The following is a 21,598-nucleotide window of genomic DNA, read 5'->3' on the forward strand; positions in this document are numbered from 1 at the left end:
TCAGTCCATTCTTTTTATTGTTCTACAAGAGTGAAGTGTAATGATAATTATACATTCCTTAAAGCTTACTTGAATTGATAACTGAAACCATGATGAATTCATGAACATGATATGTTTGTCTTCTAAACCTAGAGTAAATTTTACGTTTTAAGGCATAGACATTTTAGTGTATCAAGTGAACTGTTGCAACATTGTTTTACCATGACTCCTTCAAATCAATAAAAAATACACGGGCAATTCACGTGTATTGCTCAGAAGCTTAAGATACAGCATTCCTAGAATCAATAACATACATAGGTTTCCTGTAAGCAATTTTGCTACTACTTACTTATGGTCCTCATAGTGTAACACTGAATTTAGAGCTGGTTATTATTAATTTCTATGTGTCCATAAAATTATCCTGCAATTTATACTCCACATATATTAAGGCTAACAAAACAGCTTGGAATTGATGATGAGCACTGCAATGACAAAACAGTCAGGAATTCAAAAAGCAAATTGCAGTCTTATGCTTCAGAGTAGTTTGAATGGCATGGGGAGAGTAGCAAAACCCAGCAGCCTGGAAAGAAGGATCAAATGAACAGTAATTGAAGGTTTGCAGTTGGGTACAATATTCATGAATTGGTCATAACAGTGGTTAAATGCTATATAGTACTGAGATGAAATTGCAGAAGACATTGTAGAATAACTATGAAAATAATTTTATCAATCATCCTTGCAAATGAGCTGCAAGATTCAAGAGCAAAATACTTTATAGCAAATAAATGCATACAACAATAAAAGCTAAACTGTATGTGGATTGTAAGCAAGGGTACCCTAACCCTGAATATGATCTATATGTAACATTAACAGAAACAAGACTTCACAGAGATTTTAAATCAGTAACTAGACGGGCATTTAACATACTTTTACTTTCTTTATAAGGACATTTGTAAATATGAAAAAGGGCCTCTTGGCTAGCTCAGTCACTGGAGAAAAAACACAAAGGCCAATACCTCAAACTGATTGGTTCTCTCAGGCTTTGCATGTGCTGTCTACACATGGATGAGTGCATGCATGAGCATCCCCAAATTTATGTCTAGCCCCAAGGATTAGCCTGGGACCCACTAATATATGTATGAGAATATACACATACTCATTGGACCCCTTCATCTATTCCTTTTACAGCAGGGACAGCACCTCTGCATACAATGCATATATAGGCTACGCATCATATATCATATTTTAAGTGCTGGTAAAACAGATTACAATTGGCCTTAATATCTACATACTAGCAAACCTTTGGTGCAAGGCTCAGGTGTGAACCACATTACAGAGATTGCATCCAGTGCAGATAGGAAACGAACCCTATGAAAGTTTTTTTAATGGATTTGTGGCACGGTCACATGGCTTATCCAACCACACTTTTAAAAGAGGTCTCAGCCAGTTGCAAATGAACCAGCATATTGCTACAGTATATATTTTTGATTGGTCCTACTTGAGAACTACCATGCTTAGGAGTGGCGAAACTGGAGATCAAAACATAGCTAATAAATGCATAAAACACATACAAAAGCTAAGCTGTGTCTGCATTCTAACTAAGGATACCCTAATCCTAAAGTAGTCTTGACTACTTTATTGTGACATATAAACTAGGAACTCCAGCTTGCCACGATTTAATGACTTTGTACTGTCTGGGAATAGACGAAACAGGGTTCATACGTCACAAACAAATCACTGTCAGAAGGTCCCTGGTTCACTTTAATCATCTCAACTTACAGTGGGCATGAACGGGAAGCATGCACCAGCATCTACTATATAAATTTAATCTATCATCACATATCCTTTTGTTTTCTAAAAGTATAATGACACTGATCTCACTAAGATGATCAAGAGACATTTTTTCACATTCAAGTACACAAATCAGTAATAATCCATGTAGCAACAAAGTAATTGTTAAGGTGGAATTTCAAGTAGCTTTCTTACAATGGAGGAATGAAAAGGTTGTGCTTCATTTCAAACAAAGTTAAACTATGGTTTCTTACATTTGTATACAACAAAACAGTTCTTTCCTACAATGTAATCAAAAGTCATCTTTGGCATCTGTAAACTTTTTTCCCTTTTAATATTAAATACAGAAAATTAAGCTTTCTATAAAAATACAGTATAGGACACACTTCTCATTTCCCTGATGTAAAATTTCACAATTTAAACAAACTGTAAACTTATTACATTCAAAATATATAACTTATGTTCTGAGGTTTTGGCAGTACAGCACTGTGTACAACAGAATTACATTATTCTGGTATCTTTACACAGCAGTAAATCTTGCTACATTGAAGACATTTACTTTTTTCTACCAGTAGGAAAAAAAAGGCTTTCGACTATGAAAAGTCTGAGTAAAAGCATTGTTCAGGTGAACAATTCGTCCTTGACTTCCCCCGTGACTTCTCTCCACAATCACACGAGGCATCTGAACAAGCTGAAGAGGACTTTTCTCATCCTTCAATGCCTGCGCAAGATTAAGTATCTGCAAACATCAAAATCGGTATCATTAGAGTTTCAGGACCTTTAGTGAGGACTCCTAAAATAAAAGTTTGCTCCAATTCAGAATGAACACTATATGGAAGCAGGCTTACACAATCAGATCCTCTTCCATATTAACCTACATTGCTACCAACCATTTGTGTACGTGGAAACCAAACCTGTCATATAGCCAGTTGGAGCTGAGAGGATGGTGACCTTTGCTAGATCTGCAAGACTGTCAAGCACACTCACCAATTTATTTCAGGAGGCTCTGTAGGGTTGTCAGCAGACAACCGACCCATTTCAGGATATTTAGGAATGTGATTGGTTATTGACACTGCCAGTTTACTTTTACCTCTATACAATGCATTATAATTCTGTAGTCCCAGAAAAGTGTGTAGTCCTGTGCAGCCTTATTTTACCTCAAGACCAATTCTCTGCAGTTATAAAATAATGAACCATTTAAAAAAACATAGTGGTAACAGAAACCATACTTACTTGTCCTCTCATCACAGACATTTGATTTTCAAATGTAGCCTTGTCAAAACCTTTGTCAGTCTTTAGTAAAAGAGAAAGAAATTCATTTAAGACAGATTCATAATCCAAGTCCTACACAAGACCAACATACTGTACCTTTAACCACAAATTTGACTGTATGCCTGTCATATTAAACCACAAAAAAGGAGAAAAGTTCCAATTGCTTGCTAGTGTTTCATTCTGATAGGTACAACTAACTCTAGGTACAACTACCCTCAGAAGAGTAAAGTTTTACATTTTCTGCTCTGAGTAATAAAAGCTATATTAAACAATTCTGTCCAATTTTGGAAATTACCTGAAACAGTTCATGAAGATCTTCACAAAGATCCTGTACAAAGTTCATGTCAGAAATTCGGGGAAGAACCAAATCTACTGTTTCTTGAGAGAAAGGGACTTTTGCTTGTGGAAGCCAAGCCCAGTGGAATGGATCTAGCAGGGCACAGGGAAAAAATGAGGGAATGAAAAAACATTTTTCAAATTTTACACTGTTTACTACTTTCATGGATAGCATTTCAGATATAGGCAGTCTTGCTTACATTTGCTAATAAGTAACTGTCCATCATGTTGATAGCATATCTTGCAACTAGAAAAAATTGTATTTATGGTTGTGTTACACTATTGCCAATTAGATAACTAAGATCAGCATACAAATAAAGAAAACAAACCATAAATTAGAGATAATTGTACTTTACGCATCTTCAAAAGCCTATGTAAATCATGAAAGCTTTGACTTTCCATGAATTTACACAATGGGATGTGCAGTAATCGCAAATGTGTCGTCCATTTCACTACAAGAGGCATTAAAGAGCTGGCATCCCCAGTAGTACTCAGCACCCAAGAAGGTTTACTTCAGAGATAACACTATTTGACATTTTCCATCATGTATGACCGAAATGTGTAACTACCATGAACCACACCATACAAGACTTTTTTCTTTAGAAAGGGAAGCTAATATACATGGAAAGCCATTGATTCAAGCAGTTAAAAAGAGCCTTGTGGCACAGCGGTTAAACCGCTGTACTGCAGCCAAAACTGTGCTCACGACCTGGGGTTCAATCCCAGATAGCTGGCTCAAGGTTGACTCAGCCTTCTATCCTTCCAAGGAAGGTAAAATGAGTACCCAGCTCGCTCTGGGGGTGGGGCAATGTGTAGCCTGCATAATTAACTTATAAACTACCCAGAGAGTGCTTGAAGGGCTATGGGGTGGTATAACAATACATAATTAACATTTTAAAAAACTCACAAGCTCTCCACTCATCAGGATGCTTGAAAGGAAAAGCTAGACCATTATCAATTGCTGCAATTTTAATAATAGGCTCTTTTTCATTAGTCCATTGGATATCCTGTTGAAAAAAATACAGCAAGTCAGAGTGCAGCACAAACTACTTGGCCACTGACAACATTTGAGAGTCTCATTTTACAATCCAAAGACGAGAGGAGAGGTATTACCTCAAAACTCTTATGCTATGCTGTTAAGACATTTCCTACCACACTCTGTTTGGGGTGAAAAGTGCATGAGGAAAAGATCTAAATTGCACAACAAAAGATTCAGTTTGATCCTCATTGAGAAAAAAGGCTCCCATGAATTTAATTTTTGCAAATATATGCAAGCACACTATTTATTTAAAATATTTTTACCCTGCCTTTCTCCTTTAAAAGGACAATATGGCTTACATCAGGGGTCTCAAACTCAATTTACCTGGGGGATGCTGGAGGCAGAGGCTGGGCCGCATCAGGTTTCCCACAAGAAAAGCTTTGTTAAAAAAAATTCCAATCTTCTCAAATCTCTTTATTTTTATTTTTTAACACAAAATAAGATGAAAAAATAAACAAATTAAGAATGTATAAGAAAATAAATAAATAAATCAGTAGTAGTAGTAGTAGTAGTAGTAGTAGTAGTAGTAGTAGTAGTAGTAGTAATAATAATAATAATATTTCTCTAGTGAGCAACTATATGTGATTTCTTCAGTCTTCTATATCTGCTGTATTCAGATTCAGATGTCTGTATTAACGGTTCTTTAACCTTTAATCTTCTTCTAAACATGAATTGTCCTGAACATGAATGGAACATTGAAGAACATGAACTGTTCTTCTGAACATGGCTTCTCTTTCCTACTCCTTGCTGCTAGAGACCTGGCAGCACTTCCTCTTGCATAGCCGAGCCACATTTTTCTTGAGGGAGGAAGCAGTTGAGACCCTATGGCTTGAAGATGATTATCAGTAAGTCTGGACCTGTACTTTGACTTATTGAAGTTCAAGGTGGAGAAGAGCTTTTCGCACAAGTATGTGCTCCCAAAAAGGCACATAGTCCACTTGAACATTCGGGAAAGCTCAGGGAAGCTGGGGGTCAATTCTCTCAAAAACTGCCTGAGCTTGTCTGTTTTTCCACTCACCTACCCGAACTTCGCTTTGAGTTCAGAGTTGCACTGCAGATCAGAGAGCTCCATTTGAAGCACAGGAAGGGCATTTTGTACATCAAAGGAGAAGTGGTCCACAAAAATTTGAAATGTGGCTCTGTGCATCTTGAAGTCTGCAAATCTGTGATCAAATTCCTCCTGTAGCTTCAAAATGACATCAACATACTTCTCACCACTGAATGGCGTGCCTGCATCCACATGTGCCTTGCATGCTGGGAAATGGCAAAGGCTTGTCTGAGAGAGCTGGGTTTTCCATAACACAAGTTTTGTGGAGAATGCTCTTACATTGTCATAGGCAGCACTAACAAGTTGCCCCTAGCCTTGTAACTTCTTGTTCAGTACATTAAGCTCATGTGTGATATCAACAAGAAAAGCGAAGTCCATGAGCCATTTGGGATCACTTAGCACAGGAAGAGCCACTTCATCCTTCTCCATGAAGGCTTTCACTTCTGCTCTCAACTCAAAAAATCTCTTCAATACATTTCCCCTGCTTAGCCAACGTACCTCGGTGAAGTAGAGCACATCCTCATATTATTTCCTCTAAAACAGCTCGGAATCTTTGGTACTTTAAGTCCCTGGATCTGATTTGGTTGATGCATTTCACAATGACAGACATCACATTGTCAAACTTCAGGCATTTGCTGCAAAGGGCCTGCTGTTGGATAATGCAGTGCAGAGCAATGGCTTCCTCCACACCCTCCTCTTCCAGTTTTTTTTTTTTTTTTTGGTACAAGTGCCACCAGTCCATTTTACCTCCCTGTCATTGATGGCGCTCCATTGATTGTTATCCAACAAACCTCTTCCATAGCAAACTGGCATTCTCAATGGCACCACACAGCTTGTGAAATATCTCCTGAGCGGTGGTCTGGCCTTGCATTGGAATTACTGTGAGCAACTCTTCCATCACTTCAAAATTGTCACCAACACCACAGACATACATTGCAAGCTGGGCAGCGTCGATGGTTTCTGTGGTCTCATCAAGAGCAACTGAGTATACACCGAAACATTTGGCTTTCTCACACAGTTGGTCATAAATGTCACTTGACAGGTCAGAAATGTACTCTGCCGCAGTGTTGGCAAAAAGGCTGATGTTGCTAAACTGACCTTTCTTTTCAGGACAGAGTATACTTGCAGCCTGTAATATGCACTTTTTGACAAATTCGCCTTCTGTGAATGGCTTTCATGTTTTAGCAATCATCTCACTAACCACGTAGCTAGCTTCGACTGCTGCATTATTCCCTTTGGTTCCTTTCGTGAAGAAATCTTGTTGCCTCAGTAGACAAGTTTTAAGATAGGCAACCCATTTGGCTCTCTCATCTCCCTGGTATTTTGCATACTCCTCAACATGTCTAGTTGTGTAATGACATTTCAAATCGTATTCCTTGTGCACCACAACTTTCTTTGTGCAAAGAAGACACGTCTGGGTGCCTCTGTGTTCAACAAAGAAATACTGCATTCCCCATTTTTCCTGAAATTGTCTGTGCTCATTGTGACAAACCCAGACCTACTGGGATATGCCACACGTTAACTAAGCTGCCACCAACCATTCCCTGTAAGAAGTCACACAGACCAGGGATGGATTTTTAACCAATAAAAGAATAAGGTTTATTTAAAACAACACACAGGGAAAATAAAATGATTAGGTGAATAAGATATAGTAACGTGGCTTAGTCTCATTCATACATGCATACAGTTTGGTTCACACAGAACCCTTAACTTGAAGCACAGACCCTGAACCTATCAGTTCTGGCTAACCAACAGACACCTGAACCTATCAGGTTGGTACTCTGACACACAGTAGTACCCTGTCTGACACACAGACTCCCACACCAGCTTCTTCTTCCCAGCTGCTTCTTCTTCACATCCCAGCGTCTAAACTTCTCCACACACGCATCACATATATATACAGTACAGCCCCTCCTCCTGATGTCCCGCCTTCCACTCCCCATAGGATGGAACTTTCCCTCCAAACCTCCCCTCTTTATAAGTTGTTTTGTAGGGGGAAAGCTAAGGTGCTTTTTCCCAAAAAACAACCTGGTTAAAACACACAACAACAGTTATACATACAATATCATACTTACTTATACTTACATTCTAAGTTAACCATAGCAATTAGGCATTTAAACATTTACCATATACATTACATCAATTTACCTTTATTCATACAAACCAAGTTCAAAAAACAGGTACATTTAACTTTTTGTCATCAATATATATACATAGTCCATGTTTCTTTCGCCGTCTTCATTCTTCAGGTCTTCTTGACAAGGCGTCAGCAACACAGTTCACTGACCCTCTGACCACCTTCACTTCAAAGTCATAGTCCTGCAGGTTTAAAGCCCACCTCATAAGTTTGCTATTGTGGGTTTTCATTGTCTTTAACCATTGCAGTGGTGAATGGTCAGTGCACAGAATAAAATGTCTTCCCCAGATGTAAGGCTTGGCCTTCTGGATCGCGTAGACTATGGCCAAACACTCCTTCTCCACGGTTGCCAAAGGTCTCTCACCTTTTTGAAGTTTCCTACTCAGGTAGGACACTGGATGCTGGTCACCATTCTCATCCTCCTGGCACAGAACTGCTCCTACCCCGCTGTTAGACGCATCGGTGTAGATGATGAACTCCCGGTCGAAGTCTGGAGCACGCAGCACTGGATACTGGACGAGCGCCTCCTTCAACCTCTGGAACGCCGCCTCACAGTCGCTGGTCCACGGGATGCGGTCATCAGCCTTCTTCCTCGTCAGATCGGTCAGCGGAGCCGCAATCTCGCTAAACCTCGGGATGAACTTTCTGTAGTAGCCCACCAACCCAAGAAATGATTTGACTTTTTTCTTGGTGTTGGGTCTAGGCCAATCACGAACAGCTTCTATTTTGGCCTCCAGGGGTTTTATCACTCCTCCCCCTACCATGTGACCCAAGTATTTTATTTCGGGGCTACCCAGCTGCAGTTTGTTCTCTTTGCAGGGCCTGGGCCAAAGCACTCCCTCCCCTGGGTTAAAGTGCCTCTCCCTGCCTTCCTGGTCTTCCCAAGCTTTCTTTCTGGCCTTTTGAGCTTGCAGGGTCTCTGTTGCTAGCTCTAGGTTTCTCTTTAGGTCACTCCTTAAAGAGCCTATATATGTCACAACGTCTTGTGGGTCATCCTGGGTGATCTGCTCCCAATTTTGTTTGATCAAATCAAGGGGCCCTTTCACCCTTCTCCCAAATAAAAGTTCAAATGGACTGAACCCGGTACTGGCTTGTGGCACTGATCGATAAGCAAACAAAAGGGATTGCAGCTTCTGGTCCCAATTGTTTGGATTCTCTGCCAAGTAAGCCCTAATCATGCGCATTAGAGTCCCATTGAACTTCTCCGTTAACCCATTACTTTCAGGATGATAGGCAGTGGTTTCCTTGTGCTTAACTCCACAGATTTGCCATAAGCGTTTCATGAGCTTTGATGTGAACGATGCGCCCAAATCTGTGATTATTTCTGAGGCAAATCCCATCCTGGACATATACCCCACCAAGGCATCTGCCACTGTGTTAGTTTCAATGTTAGTCAAGGGTATGGCTTCAGGGTACCTCGTGGCATGGTCCACAATGGTGAGAATGCACCTGTTCCCCCTCTTTGTGGCCTTGGGCAAAGGTCCCACAATATCCACCCCTATGCATTTGAACGGAGTGTCAATCACAGGCAAAGGGCACAACTTTGCTTTAGTCCTGTCGCGGCTATTCCCCTGCCTTTGACACACATCACATTGTTTACAGAACTCTTTGATCTGCTTCCCTATGTCAGGCCAGTAGAAATTCTGTGTGATTCTCTGCTGTGTTTTGTTCACCCCTAAGTGTGCAGCAAACATGTCAGAGTGCCCCCTTTGTAAGATCATGGGGCGATACTTTTCAGGTACCACCAGCTGACTTCTGATCCCATCTCCCCCTTTTGAGATATTCCTCAGGGTCTCTCTATATAAAATCCCCTTTTTCTCCAGAAATCTCACTGGGGTTTCAGGTGTTAGCTGGGCGTCAGTCACCTGTTCAAAACACTTCTGGAGAGTGGCGTCTGCCTTTTGCTCTTGTCCAAATCTGCTGTCTGTGGTTAAGGTTTCCACCACAGCTTCTGAACTCCCCTCTGCTTCCGCCTCGGGCTCATCATTACCCCCCTGAACTGTCCCCGTGGTGGCTTGTGAGCGTGTAATCACTAGCACCCGTTTCACATGTTCAGCCAGGTCATTTCCCACGAGCACGGCTGCTGGCAGAGTCGATGAAATTGCTAGCCGCCAAACGCCCCTCCAGCCTTGAAAGTTGACAGGTACCTCCGCGACTGGCAGTGAGATTACCTGCCCCTCAATCCCTGCCACCTTCATGCTCTCATTTGGGATTACATACTCCCTAGGAATAATATCTGGATGGCACAGGGTCACCTGGGAACAAGTGTCCCGCAGCCCCCTATACTGATGGCCAAGTATTCCTACGTCCACCCCTGCTGTCTCAAACAACTGAGAATCTGTTCTCACCAGTAGGCAGCGCCTGACCTCTACAAGAGGACCATTTTCCTCAGCCTGATCAGCAGATGTAGCTGTTCCAGATTGAGTAGCCATGGCAACAGGCTCCCTCAGTGACAATGAGCCTTGCTCTTTCTGGACACAGAACACAGCTTTTGGCTTGGTCCCACTCGAATCCTGAGGCACAATTCCTTTTAGCTGCTTTAATTTCTCACACTCTGAGATTAGATGGCCCTTTCCCTGACAGAAATAACATTTTCTGGTGTATTTTGATTCTCTCTCATCTTGTTTTGGTTTTCCCTCCAAAATCTGAGGTCTTGGTTTCATGTCTGAGGGCTTCCCTTCACCATGGGCCCCTCCCCCTTGCTGGCTTTTCCCTGGTCCCTGAGAGTACTTGCTGTAGGTTTCTTTGGGTTTACCTACAGATTTCTCCTCACCTAAGGGCTTTCTTATCTGGTAAATAAAATCTGCGATCTCGGCGGCTTCTGCCACAGATTTCGGTTTCCTTTCCCTCACCTGGAATTTCAGTTCCCCATGCAGGACTGAATAGAACTGTTCCAGCGCTATCAAATCTTTAAACTGCTGAAAGGTCTCTGTCCCCTCCTGAGATAGCCATTTCTCTAGCAGCCTCACCAATTGGGCCCCCACTTGGGTAAAAGTCTGCTCTGGTTTCTTTGTGAGGGACCTGAATCTTTGCCTCAGCTGTTCCGCATTTATCCCATGTCTTGCAAACACCAGTTTTTTAAACTCTGCAAAATCTCTCATCAGTTCCTGTGGCATCTCTGAATAAACCTCAGCCAGGCTACCACTGATTAAAGATCGCATGATGGTCATCTTCTCAGTTTCCCTCACTGAGAAGTCCACAAACGCTCTTTCCACTAAGGAAAAGAACACCTCAGGACAATCTCCCTTGTGGTACACAGGGAATTTCTTCAGGTCAGCTTTAGACAATTGGCCTCCCTCAGAATCCCTATTGTTATTATTGTTCTGATTCATCAGTTCCAATTTTCTTAATTCAAACGCCATTTTCTCTCTCTCCAATCTTTCTGCTCTTTCCATTCTCTCAATCTCAAATTGCCTTCTTTCTCTCTCTAATCTTTCCTCCATTTCCCTCACCCTCAGTTCATGCTGTTGGGCTAGGAGTATTTTTCTGAGTTCTGGGTTCTGCTCTCCTGTGCTGTCACCTTGCACTGAGCCAAATTCATCCTCAGAACCTTGGTCTACCTGGGGGTCTTTCACTTCACCCATTTCTGCCATTTGGCTTCGAGTCAAGGGCATAATCCCCCCCCCCAGAACAGGCTGCTTTAAAAAGTCAAGCCTCAAAATAAAACGACCACTTTTTTTTTCTTTTTCCTCAGAACCAGCTTTCCCTATAGATTGCTGCTGTCCTTCAGCACTACTTGCAACAGTTGCGAGCTAGAGTCTACCCCCCTCTGCTGGGCCTCTCAGCAGACAAGCTAGCTCACTGCTATTTCACAGTTTTGCCTCAGCTTTTTCCCGCCAAAACAGGCTGCCTCAGAGCACCCTAATCTAGTCCCCAATCTGAGGTTACACGTTCTTCTACTAGTGCACCCCCCCCGTGAGGCACACCTAGAAGATTACCTACGTGCTCTCAGATTGTCCCTGACTAGACCCCCCTTGCTCTGGGCACACGTGCCAAGGCTTTGCTGGACCACTGGACAACTGGACCAGTCGTATCCCACACGCTGGACACCAATCAATGTGACAAACCCAGACCTACTGGGATATGCCACACGTTAACTAAGCTGCCACCAACCATTCCCTGTAAGAAGTCACACAGACCAGGGATGGATTTTTAACCAATAAAAGAATAAGGTTTATTTAAAACAACACACAGGGAAAATAAAATGATTAGGTGAATAAGATATAGTAACGTGGCTTAGTCTCATTCATACATGCATACAGTTTGGTTCACACAGAACCCTTAACTTGAAGCACAGACCCTGAACCTATCAGTTCTGGCTAACCAACAGACACCTGAACCTATCAGGTTGGTACTCTGACACACAGTAGTACCCTGTCTGACACACAGACTCCCACACCAGCTTCTTCTTCCCAGCTGCTGCTTCTTCACATCCCAGCGTCTAAACTTCTCCACACACGCATCACATATATATACAGTACAGCCCCTCCTCCTGATGTCCCGCCTTCCACTCCCCATAGGATGGAACTTTCCCTCCAAACCCATGACAGACAGGTAACATCAGTGCTGTATGTAACACTCATCACCAACCTTTCTCTTCACTGCAGGCTTTGAAAAAGACATGTTTGGGGCTGTGTAATTCCACTTGGTGTCACTGTTGCATTGAAGTTTCAATCAAGTGTTTAGCCAATGCACGGCGAACGTCTCAATGCATGGAGAACATCATTTCCATTTCTTTTTCTTGTAACCGCAACAAGGCGGTCAGTGGATAAAAACCCAGTAGCAGTCTCCTTTGTTTTTACGCTCGATGTTCATGTCTTTCATAATGACATGAACACCATGGCATTTGTAGGTGGCAGAAAGTACAGTCACCCACAACTTATGAACGTCCCTAGATATGAACTTTTCGATTTACGAACGTCTCCGCTGGCAAAAATTGGCATTGACTTGCGAACGGAGCTCGACCTATGAATGAGGTCAAGGCTCCATTTGCAAGTCAATGCCATTTTTGTGAACAGAGCCGTTTGTAAATGGCATCCTGCAAAAGGGCAGGGAGAAAGGACTGGAAATTTGAATTTCCCACCATTTCTCCCTGCCTTTTTGGCTTCGGAGCTCTCAAAGGGCTTTCCCCCCTGCCTTTTTGCCTTTTGAAATGCTGGAACGGATTAATTCCGTTCCCATGCATTTCAATGGGAAATGGTACTTCAACTTACAAACTTTTCAATGTACAAACATTGTTCCAAAATGGATTAAGTTCATAAGTCGAGGTACCACTGTACTGGGATAGTGAGCGTAAAAAAGGCAACTGCTCACGGACTGTTATCTGCTGTGCTGTTGTTACAGGAAAAAGAATCGGAAATGACACCGTGCTATTGTTGATGGCATATGTTTTGACTACGTTTACATCATATAGAAATATATATAATGTTCATTGTGTGAGCCAATGCAAATAGTGCAATGCAAATAAAAAACAATGACCCACAAATAATGACAGCACACAGCCACAGCCACAGCCACACCCACACTGTCCCGCTGGGCAGCAACTTTAAAAAACTTTTTTTGAAGTGTTGTGAATGCAGCACACTGGGATGAATGTCCGTGTGTGCCCAATAGAAACAAGGCAACCAGCCAGGCACGGAAGAAAACACTCCATGGCAATCTTATGTAATTTTCACTCATTGAGAAATGTATCTCTGCTTGCATCAAGCCCGGCCAATGCCTGCCCCCGAGAGCCATATACCCCACTGTGATTGGTAGGTTTGTTCAGCTCCACACACAACACTGTAAAGTGCCAATATCAAACTCGCAGGCCACACTAACGTGGGGGCCACAAGCTATCGTCTCGAGGGCCACAATTGGCTTATGGGCTGCAAGTTTGAGACCCCTGGCATACATCATTAAAAGACAATATTTAAAGCTGAAAACCATTGAGTATACAACAGTAGTTTACATCATTAAAAGATAATATTTAAAGCTAAGAGCAATGAGTATATAGAGGCAGCTTACATCATTAAAAGACAATATTAAAGCTAAAACAATAAGTATACAAATATTAAAAAGAAACAAACAAATACAACTTTGAGAGATGGTAAACTTTACTAATACTAGTACTAAAACATAACTAGTACTAAAAACCCAATAAAAGCAGTAATGCATAACAATCCATCTAAAATTCATACTCATGTAACTTGCTTGCTAGTGGAAAAGCTTGCTGAGGAAAAGCTTGCCTGAAGACAAAGGTCTTTGCCTGCTTGTGGAAGAACAGCAAGGATGGCACCAGTCTGGCCTCCTGTGGGAGGGAGTTCCAAAGTCTGGAAGCAGCAGAGAAAGCCCTCTCCTGTGTCCCCATCAGACACACCCATGAAGCTGGTGGGACCGAGAAAGGCCTCTGCTGATGATCAACACCCGAGCTGGCTCAAGATGAGAGAGATGGCCTTTGAAATAGCCTGGGCCCAGGCCATTAAGGGCTTTATGGGTTAAAACCAGCACTCTGAACTGTGCCCGGAAACTGACTGGCAGCCAATGGCACTGCTGTAACAGGGGGGTTATGTTATCTCTGTAACTCGCCCCAGTCAGAAATGTGGCTGCTGCATTTTGAACCCACTGAAGTTTCGTGCTACTTTCCATAGGCAGCCCCACACAGAGTGCATTACAGTAATCCAGCTGGAAAGTACCGTATTTTTCGCTCCATAAGACGCACCTTTCCATAAGATGCACCAATTTTTTAGGAGAAGAAAACAGGGAAATATAATCTGTTTACTTCGCTCCATACGACGCACAGACTTTCCACCCCCGTTTTGTGGGAAAAAAGTGCGTCTTATGGTGCGAAAAATATGGTACGTAGGACATGTGTCACAATGGCCAGATTAGATCTCTCCACTGTCACAGAAGATATGTGTGTTAAGTTCAACTAGTCACAATACATTCATTGCCATATGGTCTCCTTTTCTTAATTACACAAATAACAACGCATCATATTCTCCCCGTAGCATATGCCACCTTATGAAACAATGTATATCACATAGCATGTTGCCTTTATAACAATATTATGTGACTAGTCATAGGTATGTTTTTTAGATATTTTAATGAATTTTGTAATATTCTCAACATTTGCTGTGAATAAAGATATTAAAAATAATAAAGTTTTATATACGTACATAGCATGATTAATATTTGTTTATCACTTTAACTACAGCATTTGCTATCCTTTTTAAAACTATTAATACTTTTCTGTTTGAGTAATATTCCATTCCATAAAGCAATAGAATCGGAAAACAAAGAAACTGTGTAAAAATACATTATCACTCTGCAATATTCATGTTGTTAGTATGAACATCTTTGTCTTACCTTATCAGAAAGTTCAATCCCATCATTTTGCTTTTCATATCTGACTAACCAATTGTCATTGCCTCTGTCTTTAAAGAAATTAGGGGGAAGTATGGTTACTGAAACATCTCATCATATCTTTGGAATAACTCATTCTGAGTAATTTTTCAGAAGCATATGAAGTAGATGCATTATATAAATAAAACTATTAAAACTACAAAATAGTTTTTTTCATAAATCACTATTCATTAGATCATGTATGTTTCATATTTTTTGAGCTGCACTGAGTTTTCATGTTTCCCCACCTTTGCTCTTAGCTTGTCTTCTTTGTGACAAAGCATATCTTCACAGTAATATTTTGGGCCCCATTTTCAGACTGGGTAAAAATTGCCTGATTTACATGTTCACTTTCTATAATGGAAAATGCACTTTAGAACCTCTTCTGCTCATTGGAGGTTTGAGAAAGGGAGGGAAATAGCTTCAGTCATCAGAACAGCTGGAAATAGTATCAAAGTTCGGTTTATCTTTTCTAATCCTATATTCTGTCAGAAAAGTAAAGCAGCAGGTAACATTACTGTCATTCTAGCAGTGTGCTATTTGTGGCATTTCACTTTTTCAATCCCTGAAGGATCACCAGCTCAGACACTAGCAGGACCCTGATCATGATATACTTCCACACATTATGCATGACACAGTAGTCTGCACTGGGATCAGTCAATACTCCATGTTCCTCCTCAAAAGTATTACAAAGATTGTGAAGTTAAAAAATTGTCTACATCTTTACCTATAAGCAGCTTCCTTATATAATCTCAACCAAAACACATATTGTCTAATCTAGTACTCAAGAGATGTGAGTAAATTAATTTTCTGGACTGCAGCTGCCAGGACACCCCAGCTGGCATAGTAACTAGCCATGTCATCTCGGATATTATGGGAGTTGTAGTCCAAAAACTTCTCTCACTTCTGGTGGTACCATGAAACACTGAGCAACAGCAATCCCTGATGAATTATAGCACGGATGCCAAAATTGCAGGGCTTTTCCCTAACTGCAGCATTGGCAGATACGAACAATTCCCCCCCCTCCCAAAAAAAAACAGACATTCACATAATAAGCCATTTTCTTAACACCATTTGCATACATTTATATTATGAATGGATTTATCCAGCATGCTGAATTTTATCTACAGCAGAAACATAATAGTAAGTCACAACTAGAGTAGGGCTGCTGATTCAATGAAACTTCTAGAGGAGTTGACTTACAAAATTCCCATTAATTCACTGAGCCTACTCTAGTTGTGACTTACTACTGGCTTTCAGCCACTATGAAACATGCATTAAAAGAATATTGCTATCATAGAATGATCTAGTACCAGTGACAAAAAAATTAATTACCAGTGTTTCTGATGACATAATCAAGCACAACCAATTTTTCAAACTCTGACTGAAATTGCTTCCTTGTATTCTCTGGCAAAGGGTCTGTTTCAAATTTCCTGAGCCAATAGTCAGCCTCTTTGTAGCCTTCAACAAACAGCTGGAATGAGCCTACCTGCAAATGAAAATAAATCCTGCATTTACATAAGAAACAGAATTTTAAGAGCACCTCACATCCAAGTAGTGTTCTGCACTAAATTTTCATCTATCCAAATTTACAAACAGTATTCAATGATTTAATAATGGGAAACTGAATAAATTGCAACACTTCAAATTGATTTTTATGAATGATGTTTTGCTAGAAACCAAGGCCAAGATTATCCATACTACTGTAATCCCCTATAGCTGTAGAAACTAGACAATGAAGAAGGTTGGTAGGGAAAAACAGATTTATTCAAAAGATGATACTGGACTTAGTAGAAAAGAAAGAATAGGAGGAGTGAGATACAGAAATAAAAGATGATCTATGTGATCGAGTTCGTTAAAGAGCTGAAGCAGTTCCTCCATTTTGGCAGGAAATTAACCACTGAGCCTCTTTTTGAATGTCAACAGATTTGTTTGATTTAGTACTAGGTGAATCTATAACAACTTTTACAGGCTCAAAACAACCAATGTCAGATAATTGTCCATAATGTGAGGATGACAACTCTGTCCCAAAACCAACAGGATCCACTGAGGGGCTGGCCCAAAATGCTGTTGATCGGTGGGTTTCCTCATCGGCATGCTCCGTACCGTGCAAATTGTGCCACAGCAAGGGTGTCTGGCCCAGTCTCCCTCCAGTGGTGGGTGGCTGAAGGAAGAGTCCGGCCAGATCACCTTCTTTCAGGGACCTTGTCCCCGCAGATAGACCACAACGTCCATTCTAAAGACTCTACAGATGTCCCTTTTCCCTTAGGTGCATCCAGATCAGGTAATAATCCTCCCACTTTTAGGTTAGGAAAGTCTTCTAGCAACTCCTTCGTTCTGTCATATTCCAATTCTGTTTCCTTCGCTCTTTCTTTCCTTCTTTTTTCTTTCCTGTTGCCAGTACACTGAACTATCTCCTCCCACTTGGTTCCCCTATATCCTCTTCCCATACAGGCAAAATTAGCTCCTCCTCTCCTTTTCTCTCTCCCTCTTCAACCAGACATATCTCAATCTGTTCCCCTTTTTCATTTGATTCCATTCCCTTCTCTTTGTCTACAGTCAGTTCTTCATTCTCCATTACCCCCTTTGTTCTCATAGCTCTCTTCTGCTCGGGCGTCTCTAGTTTGAGGGGATGGCTCACTCTGCTTTTTCTTGTTTTCCTCCATAGTTCCTTCACAATCTGCAAGACGGGTTAGTTCAATAAATGGAGCCAGAATCTTTAGTCTGCATGACCTGAGAAGAACTGTTAATAACAGGACCTCTTTGAGGTAACTCATAAGGTCACCATCTGTAGGAAGTAACTTGAAACATGCAACAATGGACAGTGGTCAGCATGCTATTCATTTGAGCATAACCTAATGTTACACTGGTATAAATGTGCCAAGTGTCATGCCTGGCAACAAGGAGTTGCACTCTCTAACAGTGCAATCAGATGCATACTCCTGGTACAACAGATTGGGCAGTGCACTGGCAGAAGTGCTTTGGGGATAGCACTTCTGCTTCAGTGCTTGCTCAGCTACCATAGGCAGAACTTCAAGTTGCACATGCATAGTTGTGTAATAGGATTTGGGCCATTATGCACGTCCCACAGGGCTCCTAGGCACACCAAAAGGATAATGTTCCCTATAGATATTATGAGAACAAAACATTCAAATATTTTCAAAAAACGTACCTTAGGAGGTAGTCCTATGCGATGAAATTTTTTGCCAACTTTTGGCACTTTTTCTAAAGCATATTTTTTGCCTCTTGATTTTGCACGATCTATTGCACTGTAGTTAAAAGTCTCACTAACAATCCAGACAACCTTTAAACATGTAAGACAAAATGTATTAGCATTTGGCTTTGGAGATTCCAGTTATTACGGTGATATCTTTATAAAAGTCCTTAAGAATTCTGAAACATAAAATCAACAGTCAGAGAGAATATTCCATCTTTTTGTGCAATATCCATAAATGGCCATTAGCAATATTCTATAGACACTCAGTTCTTTGAACCAGCTCTTAAACTAACTGAACCAATGGCTTTGCATCAATTAAAAACATGTTGACTCATTTAATGGTGGCTTTGTATGCTGGACACGTCATGCTTCCTTAGAGGATCCGATGTGTACCTATAGTCTGAAGATCCTAATGAACCTATCAATTTCATGGAACAAAAAAAGAAAAAAAAAGAAACTGCCATGGTGCCTCCTGGGTGTGGTAGTCTCGCTGCTCCCTATACAAGGTGCTTAGTGAATAACTATCATTCTCATAAACCACTGCAGCAACTTCTTTTTCAATATTATCAAAAGGAAGCAATGCTGGAGTTAGGCCATTCAGTATAGAAGCTACAATCTGGTCCAGTTGAGTGAAATGAAGTTGAGTGAAATGGAGGTATCTGTAGGTCTGGTTTTGTGGGCTGCAAGTCCCAGAATTGTGCCTGGGAAATTCTTGGAGAATTTTGGGAGTTGGCACCAGAAAGAAAAAGAACAAATGGCACATCCCTACCAAGTATGGCTGTTTCCTAAGAATTGATGATCACAGTACTGTGATAGGTATTTCAGTACTGTCTCGGCTGAAATAGCTGGCTAGCTAGCTCAGTGCTTTAGGTATCTGGTTACAGAGCCAGAGTTTGGGAAATCAATTCCCCACTGTGCAACCCAGAACCAACCTATGTAGCCTAGGGCAAGCTGCAGGGTCTCAGGATGCCCTCAGAAGAAAGGAATGGTAAACCACCCTGGAGTACTGTGTACCTAGAAAATCTTTAAAATGTCATTTTAAGTCAGAATTTACTTAATGGCACATTGTTTTAATTGAGCTGCTTCTGAAGACTCTCCAGCTGTGTAAGTTAGCTCAAACAGAAGCTGCACTTTTAATTACAAGAATGAGATGAAGGCAACATATAGTGATGTCAAAACAGCTACACTGATAGGTTCCTTATTTGTTTACAGACACAGTCCAAAGGGCTGATACTTTAGAATATTCTAGCTGTCTAACCAGTCTTCCTTCCTAAAATTGAGATCTTCAAGCTGCCCTACATCAAATCCCCTCATGAAGATAGATAAAATCTGCAACACTCTCTTAGACATGGTCTCTTCATTTTGAAATTTTCTTCCCAAGGAACCTCAATAGGCTAGCTCTGTCCTTACAGTCTGAAAAGATGGAAAAACATTATTTCATCATTTGTTCGAGCAGTAAAATAGACTGCTCAGAAGAGTGATTTTTATATTGCTGGATGTCATTTTCAGTGGGTTGAAAATACTGATTTAACTGTAAACAGAAAATGTAAGCCGTGTGATCCACCCACAGAACCTGAACTCTGGGCTAAGTAGTCCTTTAGTATTGTATCAATAAAGAAGTTATAAAAAGGTGAGTTTTCAAGTTCTTCAGAACTCTTTATTAGGCAAAATAGTATGTGAGGAACAAAGACCTATTAATAGGGTTTGGAACAGCAAAACAGCAGTCTGCACATCAGCCAAATAGATCTAAGTTAGATATCACAGTACAGTAGGTTAACAATCCCTAACTTTCCATTCTGGGAGCGACAGACAGACAGGCCACAGATACCTAAATGTGGCTTACCTGGGAGAAAGGCCTCAGCTGAAAGGCTCTGAGACTTTGCTAGACCTGGCTTTGTCCAAACTTCCTGTTCCTGTCCCAGTATCCTGTTTCCCCAAAAATAAGCCCTACCCCAAAAATAAGCCCCGGTGAAGTGCAAACCCACCCTTCACCGTTGCCCAGCGTTGTGCAGCAACCAGAAGAAGATGACATGACTGTTTTTGAATAAATGTATGTTGTTGTACATGAAAAAAAAAAAGTCCCCTGAAAATAAGCCCTAATGCGTTTTTGGAGCAAAATTTAATATAAGACCCTGTCTTATTTTCGGGGAAACACTGTACTAGCTGGGAACTTTCTTTTTGAACAGGAAGCTTGGGTAGCAATTGAGGCCTTTTCTGAAGTAAGCCACATTTAGGTGTCTTGTCTGTCAGGAAGAATTCTGACAATAAAAAAAAAGAGATTTGTAGTCCAAGATATCAGAAAATGCCATCAATGGACATATCTACAAAGATTCAAAATGGGCATTTGTCTGCAGAAATTCATAAGAGAGACTTCACTGAAGTGTGATGAAGCACAATAAAAACCTGAAATACTGGAAATGGAAAGCTGTAACTTCTATTTTTGAAGTTAATATCAAGAATTCGAGATAAAATGTAACATCTTATTTCTGCAGGACTGAATCTTGCTGCAAAACATTCTTACCTTTGTTTTAGGTACCACTCCTAACCCCAATTTACTGTCCACAAGATAGGCACCAGTTTCAGAGAGGTATCCTTGATTAGGAACGAGACAGCCTCTGCCAAAGCAGCAAGGGCAACAAATTTTGTGAAAATATTTGGTCCACTTTGGATTTAGGTGGCCGTAAGGCTCCTCCGATTTTGGTTTAAACACTCCTATAGTGTTCTAAAGAGAGCAAAGAAAAGAATTAGTAAGTTGTCAAAAATCCATTTAAATTCAATTATTAATATGTCTTCATTCTGAAATGAGTTTAAGAAATGTATGTAAATTTGGCATTTCATAATCTGTAGGATACTTCTGTTCCAATAGTTAACAAATTACCACCTTCAACATGACAGGCTGTTGTTATTCATTTTAGCTACAGCTTTCAGCCACTATATAATGCCCACTAGAGAGTGGTCCAAACCACTGGTTTGGTGGTTTAGCCAAGATTGTTTACTGTCACGAAAGGTGTTTGGTGGTTCAGCACCCCACCACCTTCAATAGGCACCCACTCAGAAACAGCATCCTAACTTCCTTGCCCTGCCTCCTCTGGGTACTGTTTCTGAGTGGGTGCCCACCAGAGGGGACAGGATGCTAAACTGCCAAACACCTGTTATGGTGGTAATCAAACTGGGACACACCACCAGTCCGTACCATCTCTAATACCCAGCAAAGCTAACTTACTGCTATCACACTGTGTGATTAAATAATACAACATGACAAAAAAACTAGGTCACCGCTCTATTTAGTCATGCTTTAAAATGTGTGGCGCACACATGAATTATGGCCCCATCACTTCCATTGTCTCTTTAATAACGGAACAGAAAATGCTACTATTTAACGAGGGGCAGGCCTCA

General features: G+C 41.0%; 1 protein-coding gene across 1 annotated transcript in view; it reads right to left on the minus strand.

Annotated features, from left to right (window-relative positions):
- PI4K2B (phosphatidylinositol 4-kinase type 2 beta) overlaps nucleotides 1-21,598 on the minus strand; it is a 36,845-nt gene continuing 15,247 nt past the window's right edge. Inside the window, exons 3-10 of the mRNA XM_020780455.3 lie at nucleotides 20,724-20,924; nucleotides 18,158-18,289; nucleotides 16,321-16,474; nucleotides 14,950-15,017; nucleotides 4,286-4,385; nucleotides 3,338-3,471; nucleotides 3,004-3,063; nucleotides 1-2,509 (exon numbers count right to left, since the gene is read on the minus strand). Coding sequence (XP_020636114.3) covers nucleotides 2,336-2,509; nucleotides 3,004-3,063; nucleotides 3,338-3,471; nucleotides 4,286-4,385; nucleotides 14,950-15,017; nucleotides 16,321-16,474; nucleotides 18,158-18,289; nucleotides 20,724-20,924 — 1,023 coding nt within the window. The 3' untranslated portion in view covers nucleotides 1-2,335. The remainder of the gene's footprint in view (nucleotides 2,510-3,003; nucleotides 3,064-3,337; nucleotides 3,472-4,285; nucleotides 4,386-14,949; nucleotides 15,018-16,320; nucleotides 16,475-18,157; nucleotides 18,290-20,723; nucleotides 20,925-21,598) is intronic.

The sequence above is a fragment of the Pogona vitticeps genome, chromosome 5 (assembly GCF_051106095.1).
Source record: "Pogona vitticeps strain Pit_001003342236 chromosome 5, PviZW2.1, whole genome shotgun sequence".
NCBI lineage: Eukaryota > Metazoa > Chordata > Lepidosauria > Squamata > Agamidae > Pogona > Pogona vitticeps.